General features: G+C 35.3%; 2 protein-coding genes across 3 annotated transcripts in view; one reads left to right on the forward strand and one right to left on the reverse strand.

The window, feature by feature from the left end:
* The first annotated feature begins 3,109 nt into the window (after window positions 1-3,109).
* On the forward strand, window positions 3,110-4,910 carry LOC107088717 (purpurin-like). The gene is made up of 5 exons (XM_015381066.1): window positions 3,110-3,159; window positions 3,495-3,612; window positions 3,695-3,831; window positions 4,197-4,309; window positions 4,393-4,910. Exons 2-5 carry the CDS (start codon window positions 3,496-3,498, stop codon window positions 4,614-4,616), a joined length of 591 nt encoding a protein of 196 aa, XP_015236552.1. The 5' UTR covers window positions 3,110-3,159; window position 3,495; the 3' UTR covers window positions 4,617-4,910.
* Window positions 4,911-8,165: 3,255 nt separating this feature from the next.
* The window catches only part of LOC107088716 (keratin, type I cytoskeletal 18-like), a 21,115-nt gene continuing 14,335 nt past the window's right edge, over window positions 8,166-14,945 (reverse strand). For both annotated transcript variants that reach the window (XM_015381064.1, XM_015381065.1), the window contains exons 9-10: window positions 13,425-13,453; window positions 8,166-8,755 (exon numbers count right to left, since the gene is read on the reverse strand). In XM_015381064.1, coding sequence (XP_015236550.1) covers window positions 8,640-8,755; window positions 13,425-13,453 — 145 coding nt within the window. In that variant the 3' untranslated portion in view covers window positions 8,166-8,639. The remainder of the gene's footprint in view (window positions 8,756-13,424; window positions 13,454-14,945) is intronic.

Consider the following 14,945-nt stretch of genomic DNA (forward strand, 5'->3'; position numbering starts at 1 on the left):
GAACACTTAATGCATGCCTGTGTTTTGTCAACAATCTATTTCAGGCAGTGAAAGTAGGATTAACATCCTGCAGCAGTCAATGGAAAAAAATAGATCAGTAGTCTTGACTGTCTACATCCTCACTGATGAGAGCTCTTACAGGCCTCACCTTTCTGTCTGTACACATAGCAGAGATTAGAAGTTGTGCTTGATTATAGGCACCTATAGATAAGTTAGGAAGATAAGACATGACAATGTATACTTATACATATAATCTAAGAATAATGACAAAGCCAGAAATGGGACCGACTGACTTTAATTGCATAAAAAAAAATGTTTTATTTACCCTCTTTTTGTAGTTAAAGCTACCAGTGATATATTACACACTTTGTTAATAGGGCCACATTTACTTCTTTTATTTATCTATTTGTCAAGCTGTACTATTTGGGCTTGTTTATAGACAACTTCTTACAGGATTAAACCTTGGTTCCTCAACAAAGAAACAAAGCTGGCAGAAAGGCTCGTTCTAATTATTCTACCTGATGAGAGTGAGGTGAAGTGATGTCCTTAAAGTAAACTCTGCTATGTGTCTAGTGAGCCAGAAATAGCTGTATTTGTTTCTGTAGCTCTCCTTTCATGATTCCTTTAGGAAAAGTGTTTAAGAATACCTCTCGTTTTTTTTTTTTATCAGCTGTCTAAAAAAATGATCTGGTTTTATTTTTGTAAAACTGTCGAGTTAGGAAAATGTATGTAAGCATATTTATATGAGTGTTATTTTTGGTAGTTTTTTTCTGTACTTTAGAAATGACCTGCTATTATTTCTAGTTTACAAAGAGTTTTTGGATATGATTTACTCAGACTTATTGCTTTTAAGGCTTGTGAAATCCTAAGATGAAAAGAGAGATAAAACTGGATTTGAAACTAATAAATAATTTCATAATTTTTGCTTACAATCTCAAAAAAATTGTAAGAAATTTCAAAAAGTAAAAGCTGTTATAGAAAATGGTGAGCCTGTTTATGTCATTGTACCCTTATTTAATTCTCCTATTACAATGTTTACATTAATTAAGCAGCAAATGCGAAATGGTTAGCACTTTTTCTGACTTATAGGTGAACTTATATTCTATTCATTCAATGCATATGTATTTAACATATATATGTGTTATGTACTTCAGTCCGTTTTTATGTTGTTCTTACAGTGCTCTATTAATAAAAATTTTATGGTAAAACATGGGCTGAAAAGCACTTCATTAGGAAGATTCATTAATTTATAGCAAAATCAGAAGACATTCATATTTTCAAATGATCACACAAATAAGTGACTTATCTCTTTGGAGATTTGTGGTCTGATAAACCTAAAAGTAAAGTTCTAATAATACCCATCTTTAAAGCTAAAGGAAAAAAAGACTAATTGCTGATGTAAAATAAAAAAAAAATTATAATGCCCTCACCTTGATGGCTTTGTTTTATTTCATTTTGCTGCAATGTGACTGGTGCTCTTAGTAAAATAGATGATAAAGCTCAGGTCTGTTTTTAAATATGTTGATGAAAACATGTAATAATCTTGAGATGTTGCTTCAACATTTCAAAACATCAGCCATGAATGTAAAGTTTGGGAACAACAAATCTTCCAAATGGACTATTACAATACAGCACCAATTAGTTACTACGGTAACTGGTTTACAGACAACACAATCAGTGTGTTTAAATGGAACTAAAAAGGCTCTGATCTCATTATCCTTGGAAAAATGATGAGAACAAACAGAGGGACCTGCAGTCTATAGTGGTTCTGTCACGAGATACGAGCTGAATCTCATGAAACTGTTGGAAGGAGCTTGTGAAAGGAATTATTTGATCCATGTCCCACAGCCAATTCTGTTAAACACTAAGAAAGTTTACCGGTAATCAAAGTTTTGACTGTTTCCCTAATACCCTGCATCCCTAATTTATGTAAACAATATGTAGAAAATTAGATTTTCTCTCTAAATGACACTAAAATGAATTAAACGTTCCATGTTGAGTCTCTGGGACATGGAACCTACCTATTAAAAAAGAGTGGTGTAAAGTCCTGGTTTGATTCTAACTGCATATCGTCATTTGAACAGTTGAATGTGGGAACTTCAGTCATCTGCAAATCATGATAATTACAAACAAAAATAGAGGAAAACAATTGTCTTGCTGATATCATGACATCTTTAAAGGAAGAACTGGGTTTGGGATGTTGTTTCAAACACATTAAAGCTGTGCATATGTTTAACATGGATTTTGTAAAATTCAGTGTCAATTTTATTTATAAGGCACTTTAACAAACGCTTGGAATTGCACCAAAGTGCTGGACAGTTTTCAAAAAACATCAATGAATTAACCACATTTGAATTAAACAAATAAATGCAAAACACAAAAATACGGTAACAACAAGAGAGGTCTAAATAGTCGGAACTTTTTAAATGCCACTAATCAAATCAGCCATTTAAAAGCTTACATCATAATGAGTGGTATTTTCATCTGGGCTTTCCTAAATAGTTTCAATGCTGACTTTAAAGAAAGTAAAAAATATTTCTATATTAGTTGGTAACTTGTTAAGTAAATGTAATTTTGCATTTGATTTTGTCATCCAGTTTAATATTTATGAGAATAAATAGATATAAAATTACTGTGACGTGATTTTGTCAGTTGTCAGTATGTTTGCGTATGTGTTGTATACTATATTTGTTTGTATGGTATAATTAAGGTATTTCTAACATAGTATTATTTCTTTTAATTTGGTTTGATATGTCAAAAAACTGTGAGTTTACTTCAAGTGCTTACAAAAGACCAAACATCAATGTATTTTTATTTCTATCTGACGGAAGCAATTAATTAAAAGCCCATGTTTAGATACAGCTAATTTGTCAGCTGGTTGTTACGCATGTGCTTGTTCTACTGCAATTCCAGTCAGTTACATAATGTTCTAATTGTTTTTATCGTAAGTCTTGAACATTGAAGCCAGATTACAGCAAGGATTTCAACCCAAAGAGATTACCTCTAGATTTAAGCACCTTATTTAGTTCCAAGCAATGAAAATCAGTCATAAGCTTGTTTGTTAGGCACATATAAAAAGGCCACCACGATTCCAGGCGGGATCTGTTGCAGAGAGAACACAACCAGAACTTTGATTTTTAATCACCAGACTCCAAACAGGTGAGAAGCTGGATTTCATTCTTATTATTAGTAGATTTATTTTTTAACTGCTTAGAGTGATGTTTACTGCTGGGTACAATGTGGTGCTGTAATGAGAAGCAGTTATGCTGAAAAAAAGAATATCCTTGTTGAATGCTGAACTACATTAGACACATATTGGAAAAGAAAGATCTCATGTAATTATGCAACATTATTATTTATCAAATACATCTAACTTGGAATAAATAAATAAATAAATGTTCCTTTCAATCATATTTTGTATGGATTTAAATGAGGACTAAACATATATGTTGTAGTTGCAGGTTTCTCCCTAATCTAAGTATTTTTCACAACAGAATGGGATCCTGTAAGCTTGCCCTGCTGCTGGTTTTTGTATCCTGTGTTGAACGCAGTCTATCTGCCTCCTGCATTGTAGACAGTTTCTCAGTCAAAGAAGACTTCGACCCCAAAAGAGTGAGTCCAGTGAAGCAAAACACATTGTTTGGGATGATGTAAAACATGTTCTGATAGCTGTTTTTTTAAACTATTACCACAGTATTCTGGGAAGTGGTATGCACTGCAGAAGAAAGACCCAGAAGGACTTTTTCTGCAAGACAACATCTCAGCCGAGTACACCATTGATGACGATGGCTCTATGACTGCCTCCTCCAGGGGACGAGTCACTCTGTTTGGGTAAGTGTTAAAGGCAGGAACACAAAAGCTTCTGCAAATATAATTTTCTGATATCCTAAAGAAAAGAGCAACCCTTCCTTTAAGAACATATGATGACAGGAGTATGAATAGATTTTTAAAATGTGCTAAAGCTGAGAGATTTAGGAATAGGAACATTCTGGTTGGTATTAGTTTTAAGCAGTGGATTATTGAGGATTAGGAAGAGTTCCTGGAGGAAACAGGTTTGTTTTGGGGGTTTTTAACACTAGAAGTTTAATGTATTTTGGATTTAATTATAGGTCATATACTCAAAATATATTTCTTAAACTCAAAAAAGCTAAATTAAAGATCCTTTTGCTTAATTGATTGGATCTTTGGTTTTGCAGGTTCTGGGTTGTCTGCGCTGACATGGCTGCTCAGTACTCTGTACCGGACCCCACCACCCCAGGAAAGATGTTCATGAACTACCAGGGCCTGGCTAGCTACCTCTCAAGCGGAGGTAGGTTCAGCACATTTTTATATCCTACAGTGGTATTTTTTTGAACGTCATTACCTTTAAATTGCATCTATTCCTTCCACCAGGTGACAACTACTGGGTGATTGACACAGACTATGACAACTATGCCATCACCTATGCCTGCCGCTCCCTAAAAGACGATGGCACCTGTGAGGATGGCTACGCCCTTGTGTTCTCTAGAAACCCCCGTGGCCTGCCTCCAGCAATCCAGCGCGTTGTTCGTCAGAAACAGGAGGAAATCTGCATGGCTGGACAGTTCCAGCCAGTCCTCCAGTCTGGGGCCTGCTAAACAGATTTAAAAAAAAAAAAAAGAGAGAAAAGGGGAGCAGCAGCATATGCCAGTTAAATGCAGTTTTACAGCATGCTAACCGAAACATCTGAGAACAAGCATGTGAGAAAAGATTCATGTGTGAGTGTGATGGAGTTGAAAATTGCAAAAGAGATTGCAAGAAGAAATTTTCTTTTCTTCTGCCTTTTATAACATTTTCTTCAACCTCCATCAAATATTAATGTATTGTCAGAGAAAGGAAAATGTGACCTTGCAGTAAAGTTTTTGAGTGAATGTGACCATAAATAAAAATGTTTTTCTACACAAATTAAGCTCAAAATGTTTTTTTCTTTGTTGTTGCTCAGAAATATAAATACAATAACGAGGATCACTTCTATATGACCCATGAATTTTAAACTTGTAAATGTTGGAGTTCATCGAGAACAACGTAAAGATGACCAAAAGACAGCGTGGTTGTTCTCACTGTAACAGATGCAGACAAAACCAAGATTATTAATACCACTTGCAAAATAAAATGTTTAATTATTTTTATTTAACCAAGATGCTTTTGTCTAAAATGTCAAAAATGACACAGGCTTCTAATTAGGGATAATAAAACACTTTTAATGGAGTTTAGATCTTTATCTATTTTCATGTTATTTTCTTGTCATTACTTATACCCCTTCCAGATTTTTATTTGTTCAAAACTTTATGACCCACTTTTTACAGCACTTTGGCTGCAATAATTACAAGCAAAAGCTTCTTTTCATGTTTACATTACTTTAAAATTGTATCTATACAGTAATAACAATGGGCTCTAATTAAGTCTAGAGCTTCCAGCCATTCTTGTAATCTTTAAGTTCCTCCACAAATTCTCCATCACATTGAAGTGAGGTGTCTTGTTTGGAGTTATTTAAAGTTGCATCCTCAGGGACATGGTCAAAGTTTGGGCCTGAAAGTTCAATGTGAATTCAGTCACATTATGAGCTCGACTCTCTCTTCATCTGATGCACATAAAGTATATGTTGACTCAGAAATAAGTCATGGTGGAAAATGTTCCAAGTTCTGAGTAAATCACAGACCTAAAACATAAATGCCCATCTTTATCAAACTTCACAGCTGACAAAATGCAGTCATGAGGTAATCATGTTCCTATGACAACGGCCAAACCCAGAATTCTTTATTGGATTCACAGAGAATTATGACTCCTAGATTCAGTGAATATCTTCCCTGCTCAGGAGTCAAACATTGGTCTGCTCTACACCAAGGTTGTAGTTTTTTGTTTGAGTGCAGTTATCGGGTGTTTTAAAGGATGTCTACAGACCAAATGTGTTATTATAGCTCTATTACCCCAGGCCCTAAGGACCTCTTGCATATTTTAGGTAAGTCCCTGCTGTTTCACCAGACTGGCACTTCATGGCATGTTGAAGGGGTAAAGCAATCATTTCTAATATACTTGTGACTGTGGAAGTGATGGGAACTTCTAAACGTACTGTAATGAGTTGTGGGGTGAGTACATTTTTTGGCACCATAGTGTATTTTAAACAATAATAACACTGATTCACTCTGAACATTTTAGCATGATTTATTATGTTGCTTAAAAGTATATTTTGAATAGTAAACATTTGTCTTGAGTATTTTATCACAATCACACAGATCCTCAAACCAAAGCAACCATTTAAGCCTTAAAGCTACATAATAAGCTGCACTTTGGCCGTGCAAATCCCTTTTTAGCCCCAGAAATGAAGCCAAACCCCAAAATACAGTAATATTAGTAATGGGCAGTAATGGGCTTACTGGTAGTCTGAGGTTTAGGAGTACTTAGTTAAATTGCACTACATCAGCATTCAGGCTATCGGGGGCAAGCAGGCTCATGATCACATTTTCTTTTCCTCCATTTGTTAACATAAAGAAATCACTGAGCCCCGCAAGGGATATATAAAACAAAAACAAAAAGTAAATATACACCCAGTTGCGTTGAGATCCAGCAAAGTTTTGCAAGATCTTGACTCAACTTTCAGTGACTCTGCAAAATCTTTGATCAGTTGAAATTGGTCAATTTAGAGATGCCCAGAACCACCACAGCAATAAAGTGCACACCAATGGGAAAAGATTTGTAGAATTAGATTTTGAGCTTGGGTTAAAAAACAAACATCAAATGAGGACTTGGCAGAAGAAACTTTCATAGCTGCAGTCAAGCAAACCTCCCCTTTGTAAATGACAGTGAAACCAGCCCCAAAGGGTTTTGTAGGTCATGCAAAGACAATGAATAAGAGTAGTGTTTGGGAATTTCCTTGTGTACGAATATTTATATTCCCTTCCCCAGGGCAAGTTTCCAAATTTGAAAATAAGTAATATCAGTTGTAATTCTGCAGCAAAGACCTGTTAAAAAAAAAACACCCCTTTTAATATATCTTTGTGTTCAAATTCTGTACAGTTAAATGTAATAGGTAAAATACATTTATTAAGTAAAAAAAAAAAAAAAAAAAGAATTAGTCAGTCTGGGTTGCATCCATTAGAAGGCAGTGTAGTCAAATATGTGCCTCTTTATCTAAGAGAAACAAAAATATATGCTTTTTGCTTCATTTAGAAAAATAACAGTTTATGTACATAAACTATTATCTTAAATAACACCAAAGCTCTTTTTAGCATCAATTCCCTTTTTTGGAGTATTTAAAAACTTTAAAATGTTCTAGTAAAGTCAGTGAATGATATTCAAACTCCTGCCACCAGATGGCACATGTCAAAGCAAACAGACAAGTTGTCAGGTCAGACAGCCTTTTTTTCTTCAAGACCCTCCCGTTAGGTTTGACATTAAGGAACCAGCAACATATAGAGAAATGCAAGGAAGCCTAAAGGGACAAAGGACTGAGATAGAAAGCCATAAAGAGATGTAGTTATATCTATCTCAGCTTTTTGAACATTTATTTGAATTTACTTAAGACTTTTTTTGTGTATCTTTTGAAATAACATCTTAACAAACTTTCAGTCTGCTTGTTTTCAATGCTTTCCCTATTACAAAGATCCCTGTCTCTGCTGTCATTGTTTCACAGAAAAATGAGCAAAGATATTACCCTAAAATGACCTGCCTGACTAAGCCTAATCAGATAATTAAATTCCATGGTACAAATCTCCCAGATTTCATGGAATAGATTAGTTATTCTGAAATCCACTTATAATATATTTCATTTAAATAATTTAAAAATATTAAGATATTGCAAAAATACAACTATTACAGTTAAATAAATTATAGTCAAATTTCAGATATTTGTTAAAACTGCATAAAACAAACCCAAACCCACTGCTAGAGTAACTATTATTTATTGTATCACTTATTGCAAAGTCAGAAGTTTACTCATACTGTTGTTTGTAATCTTATAATCTTCTGTCTGAACTTATATAATTCTAAACAACATTAAGAACCCAAATGTTTTTATAATCATAATAATCAGCTCACTTGCACAAGTCATTTGTTTACCCAGATATCAGTTTTGTCCTTGGATGATTTTAATAGCTGCGCTTCTCTTAGTTTAACTGCATCTTTTGCAGAAATCAGACATAGACTTGAACTGGAATAAGACTTTATTTAGTGAGAGTCAAAGCATCAAAAAACACAAAAGAAATATAAACGCTACTTCAATAAAAGAGCTAAGTCCATGCATTACACTTGTTTAGTCAATGTCACCACATGAGGAAATAAATATGTAATTCCACAGATTTTTCTAAGTGTAACAGAACGTATTTAAATCTAACATAAGGTAAAAATAAAAGACAAGTTTAGATGTAGTTATCTGTTGTTATCTTACAATGTTAGAAATCAAAGTAGCTCTGAATAGCCAATGTTTGAAATCCTTTTTCCTAAACTAAAGAGCATATGTAGCCAATGCATGCTCAGTTTAAATCTAAAATGCATTCTTGTAAAACTGAAAATCACAGCACTATTGAATATATGATAACAAGGTTATAATGTTTTCTTCTACTATTTTTGTTTCTTTTGCAAACACTGCCTTATTATCTAAACCATGTTTATGTTTCCCTTTTTTTTTATTTCTTTGTCTCCTCAATCTGCTCCACCTCACTAGACTCATCTATCACTTTCCCATTGACCATCGTCTGCGTCACCACCTTTACGATCTTTCTGGTGCGGACGTCTGGCTCCTCTACAGAGAAAGGAGACAACATTTATCAGAAGAGTTTTATAATAAGGATGTACTAAAAAGAGACATTATTATTACATTTTTCTTTTTATTATTGCTAGATAAAATTAACAAATAAAGAAAAGGATACCTAGACAGGAGAAACAAAACTTACAAACTAAAAGAAATCATTTATAATGGATGATAGTGTAAGGTTCTAAGACATGTTTCTATCTGGATCGTTGACATGAAATTCAGACTAGAATATGGGAACAACTGAAATAATTTACAGAAATCTAAAAATGTGTCCCTGAATGTAGGTAGGCCTATATGTAAAAAATATAGAATGAAATAAGAAATAAGCATTAAACATGTGGATAAAACAATAGCAAAAAATCAGGAAGGAAGCCAACTAAAATCCGTCATTAAGATAGCAAACCTGGTGTCTGAATGGAAATTAATCTCAACTGCCTTAATACTGTTTCATGGTTTATAAATTGGTTTATATTATCACCAAGGTGTTGCACAGAAAACATGTTATGGAGGTCAAAAGTAGAGTTTGCTTATAACCTTTACTAATCTAATCCAGAATTCCCCTATAAATCTGAAACAACCAACTGTCTATTGCAAGATTTCTGACAGTGAAGCAAAAAACAATATTTACAAGAGCTGTCAAAGCGCAAAGGACTTATCAGAGAGCACACAATAGTTCCTTTTTTTTCATTATTAAACAAAACAATTGTACTCAGCTACAATAAACTTTGAGCACAATCACTGCAAAAATACTCCGCCTCTAAAGAGGAAGCATGTCAAGGCTTGTTTATTGGGACTTTGTCATACTATGCCTAAAACAATCCCACCAAATACCAAAGGTATAAATAAAGAATTATATATGGGGTGCCTACAGGGACATAAATCAGAATTAACTTCCATATACACTTATGAAATGAAAGTCTTCCACGTACTGTACTGAAAATCTTTCGCAAACAACAGTCCCTCATAAACTAGAGAAAACATTCACCTACTATATAACCTACTCAGAAGTTGTTATACAAAGCATTGAAGACTGTTAATAAAGTAAGGAAAATAAGTATTTGAACACCTTGCAATTTTACAAGTTCTCTCACTTAGAAATCATGGAGGGTCTTAGATTGTCATCGTTGGTGCATGTCCATTGTGAGAGACATTATCTTAGAAAACAAAAAGAAATCACAATGTATGATTTTTTTAACTATTTATTTGTGTGATATAGCTACAAATAAGTATGTGAACACCTGATAAAATAATTGTTAAAGGGGAGCGCTGTCTTTTTTCTTTTTTTTACATTGGGTCCTTGATTTTACGTTATTACATAATGTTCTACTCACCCATATGAGTTTTGTGTCATTTGGAGCTGTTCTGAAGATATTCCTTTTGGTTATATCCAAGTATAGTCTTCCTATGGGCAACGAGTTGAAGGCACAAACTAAACTGTTCATAATTTATCATTTATGGTATGCCAGCATTGATAACATGTAGGATAATTATTGTCTCCCAGACATCCGCGGTCATATTTTTTATATTTATATTTTTTTTAAAACAAAGCGGCGCATGTATAACGTCATCCGTGCATCCGGAGTGGAGTCATAACAGGAAGCCCGGGCCACAGGCGGCTACGCTCTACCCCTTCTATTCATTCGGCGAGCTAATCTGAATCGTTCAATTCCATTTTGAGAGCGAGATCATCTGTGGTAGTAGCACTAGACATCTTCCAGGCATGTGAGTAAAACTAGCAGCAGTTCAGCGGATAAGATGAATGAACGTTAGCCGGTGCGCACGGATGACGTCATACACACTCCGCTTTGTTTAAAAAAAATATATAAATATAAAAAATATAACTGCGGGAGTCTGGGGGACAGTGATTCGCCTACATGTAATGAATACTGGCGTACCATAAATTATAAATTATGAACAGTTTAATTTGTGCCTTCATGTCGTTTGCCCATAGGAAGATGTTACTTGGATATAACCTAATGGAATATCTTCAGAACAGCTCCAAATGACACAAAACTCATATGGGTGTGCGGAACATGATGTAATAACGTAAAATCAAGGGACCAATGTAAAAAAAAAAAAAAAAACAGCGTTCCCCTTTAATATTTGGTACAGTAGACTTTTTTTGCAATTACAGAGGTCAAACATTTTTCTGTAGTTTTTCACCAACTTTGCACACCCTGTAGGAGGGATTTTGGCCCACTCCTCCACACAGATCTTCTCTAGATCAGTCAGGTTTCTGGGCTGTCACTGAGAAACATGGAGTTTGTGCTCCATCCAAAAATTCTCTATTGGGTTTAGACCTGGAGACTGCCTAGGCCATGCCAGAACCTTGATAAGCTTCTTCCAGAGCCTCTCCTTGGTTATCCTGGCTGTGTGCTTTGAGTCATTGTCATGTTGGAAGAACCAGCCTTCACCCATCTTCAATGCTCTAACTGAGGGAAGGAGGTTGTTCCCAAAAATCTGGCAATACATGACCTCCAAACATGGTTAGAGGAATTATGACCAAAACGTTCTATTTTGGTCTCATCTGACCACATAACTTCCTGCCATGACTCCTCTGGATCATCCAAATGTTCATTGGCAAATTTAATAGAGGCCTTTACATGTGCTGGCTTAAGCAGGGGAACCTTCCGTGCCATGAATGATTTCAAAGCTTGACATCTTAGTTTATTACCAACAGTAACCTTGGAAACAGTGGTCCCAGCTCTTTTTAGGTCATTGAAAAGCTCCTCCCGTGTAGTTCTGGGCTGATTTCTCACCTTTCTTAGGATCATTTAGACCCCAAGAGTTGAGATCTTGCATGGAACACCAGTCCGATGGAAAATGAAAGTCATGTTTAGCTTCTTCAATTTTCCAATGATTGCTCCAGAAGACTTTTTTTCACCAAGCTGCTTGGCAATCCAAGGTGTACAAATTTATCTCTAGTATCTTTGGACAGCTCTTTTGTCTTTGTCATGTTGGTAGTTGGATTCTTAATGATTGTATGGGGTGAACAAGTGTCTTTATGCAGCTAACAACCTCAAACAGGTGCATCTAATTTAGGATAATAAATGGAGTGGAGGTTGACATTTTGAAGGCAGACTAACAGGTTTTTGGGGGTCAGAATTCTAGCTGATAGACAGGTTTTCAAATACTTATTTGCAGCTGTATCATACAAATAAATAGTTAAAAGAATTGTATTATTTCTGTATTTATTTTTTAGATAATGTCTCTCACAGTGGATATGCACCTACAATAACAATTTCAGAACCCTTCATGATTTCCAAGTGGGGAGCTTGCAGGATAGATGGTGTTCAAATACTTATTTTCCTCACTGTATAAAGTGGTGAAAAGCTTCACCTTTCATACATACTAGTGAAAAGTGTTTATAGACCCTGCTAGCAACCTCTCACACACTGTACTCAAATATTTGTGGATTTCATTTGAAACGGAAGGTGTTTTATTAAACTTGAAAATATAGTTTCAAACAGAACTCCTTCTGGTTAGCTTTGTGTGCTTTGTCCAGTCTCTGGCCAATATGCTACCCAATGAAATTATTGATTATGACTCAACTAGCTACTGAACACCTCACCCAAGTAATTACTTCACTTTATTTTGGTTTCAACCGAGACCCCATTAAGGTCTTGTCATAAGGACATGCTGTATATCTAGTAGATAGATTCCCTGATACAACCTCAATAAAACAATTGATGATACAGCTCAAAAATTATTCTTAAAGAGTAAAAAGAAATATCATGTGGAGAGAACAATAAGCTGGACTTCTGTAAATCTGGTCCATAAGTTTAACATTATGACTACTTACAGTACTATTATGTGACCTGAAGTGTTCCTAATCCCTGCTAAACCTTTAAAAGCAGCTTGTTGATTCCATAACCCCTAAAGATAAATCTTTGCGTTTTTGTTTAACCCCATAGTCCAATGGTTTTCAAAGCATCCTCCTGTTTGCTAACCCATCAGCATGCATCAGTCAAAATAAAAAAACAGTTACCACACCAGGATAATATTGCCCCACCCACAGTTATTGCTCTCGAACCTGAGCTTTTCACTATGTTTACTTTGTCTGCAGTTTTGAAGAATTCTAATTCTTCCTATACGTCCTTTGGGTGAGTTATCATACAGTATATGCCCCATTAAGTACATCCATCCATCTATCCATGTTGTATACCCATCTAATCCCATTAGGGATCAAGGGTCTGTCATCTTCTGTGTATAAGCTTCAGTTACCAGTATCTGGCTTACCAATGCATTTTTTACATCTTCCAAGGCAGTTCTCTTTTTGCTTCTCTCCTTTCATTGACTCCTGTTTAATTTGCTAGATTAATGGTACATGGTATTACCTTGAACTTATTGTTGCCTGTCTACAACTGTTTGGTTGCCTTACCTTATTCTGTGAGTACAAATGTCGAGGCTTTTTCCAAACATTGAATCACTGTGAATAAAGAACCTTATCTAGCATCTTCACTTTTCTACTGACCTCCTGATATGAAATTCATTTTCTTTTCAATTTAGGCCTGACAGTAACTTGCTTTGGAGCTGTTCTGATCCCAAAATACTGCCTCACTCCTTTAGAATCTGTCTGACCAACTTTTTGGTGCAAATAAAAATGCAAGAAAAAAAAAAGAAAAAAAGAAAGAAAGTTGAAAAGCCAAGGACTCACTTTTTGGCGGAGCAATGACTTCTTTGGCACTAGGGGGAGAAATAAACTCAGTTAAGATCACATAAAAGAAGGATAAATAGACATTTAAGTTTTTTTTTTAAACCATATTGTGTTTAAAAGGTGTTTGATCCATAAATTTGAGCATGTTTAAAATAATCAGACATTTCCTATATAAAAAGATAACTTGAGTAAACACAAAAGAAAATGTTTTTGAAGTAATTTTCTTTAGGCAAAGAAACCTATTCAAGCCAACCTCTATGTAAATAAGTAATTGCCATCTGAACCTAATAACAGGTTATGCCACTTTTAGTGACCCAGCCATCAATCATCTGCAATAACAGGCAATGAATCTTTCCATTGCTACGGAGACATTTTGGAACATTCTCCTTTTTAGGATTGTTTCAATTCATCCACATTAGGTTTCCAAGCATAGACAGCCAGTGTGCCTTGCTTGTCAGACCTAAATTCAGACTTTGACTTGGCAAATCCAAAAACCTTCCTTTTGAGGTTCTCTCAGCCCTTCAGAGGTGAATATGCATGTATGACCTGCCCGGCTGTATAATCCAGGTGTGCTTAGGGAACATGCTTTCTCAGGATTCGTTCTCCTGGATACAATAGTTTGTTTCATCATGAAGGCAAATTGTCCACATTCTCAAGAGACTTAATCTGAATGTCTTGAAGGCAACTTCAAGGATGTTGTTGTGTATTCACTATTTTCAATCCTCTATCTTTATCACATGCACTTTATTTGAGATTGTTCATCTAAATTGTTACTTTCCTTGTTAAATAAAGGCTTATCAATAATATTGATATTCATGATATTTCTATGCCCTTAATCAGCTTAGACAAAAATGAAATAACAAAAAAAAAACTAAAATTTCAAGTCCCACTTATTCTCACAGACAGCCATTTTGGGCCCCTGAGCAAGACTCTTAACCCCTCAGTGCTCCCTGGGTGCCACACAATGGCAGCCCACCGCTAGCCAAGGAGATGGGTTAAATGCAGAGAGTGAATGTCCCCAGTGTGGGACAGTGAAAGGATTTACATTTAGTCTTTTATCTGTGTGCAGGTAAGGAGGTGGAAATTGCTTTGCTGACCACTCTCATACTTTTTTGTGGTTGTCCATATAAGTAATTCTGGGAGTGGGCTCATTAGATTAAAGTTACTTAGGCACAAATATATCAAAAGCTAATAGATAGATCCCAACAATTATAAAGGATGGCTAGCTGTAAGGGTTCCCGTGTGTGTGTGTGTAAGTGCGATTGATGTATACATGTTTACTCTATACAAAATGACAATAAAAGTTGTCTTTGTCCAAGATTGATTCATTTTTTTCAGCCTACACATGTGGAGCTAATCAGTCCCATCAGAGAGCTCGGATTAAAAGTGCAGCAGAACCTTCACTCAGCGCTGGATTATTAATGTTAGCGGTAGTCTCTCTGGCCATCTTTTGTTGTAACCAGTGGCGGCTGGTGAAAAATATTTTTGGTGGGGCTGATATAGCCTAGTGTATGTCTCCAA

The sequence above is a fragment of the Cyprinodon variegatus genome, unplaced genomic scaffold (assembly GCF_000732505.1).
Source record: "Cyprinodon variegatus isolate N-32 unplaced genomic scaffold, C_variegatus-1.0 Scaffold227, whole genome shotgun sequence".
NCBI lineage: Eukaryota > Metazoa > Chordata > Actinopteri > Cyprinodontiformes > Cyprinodontidae > Cyprinodon > Cyprinodon variegatus.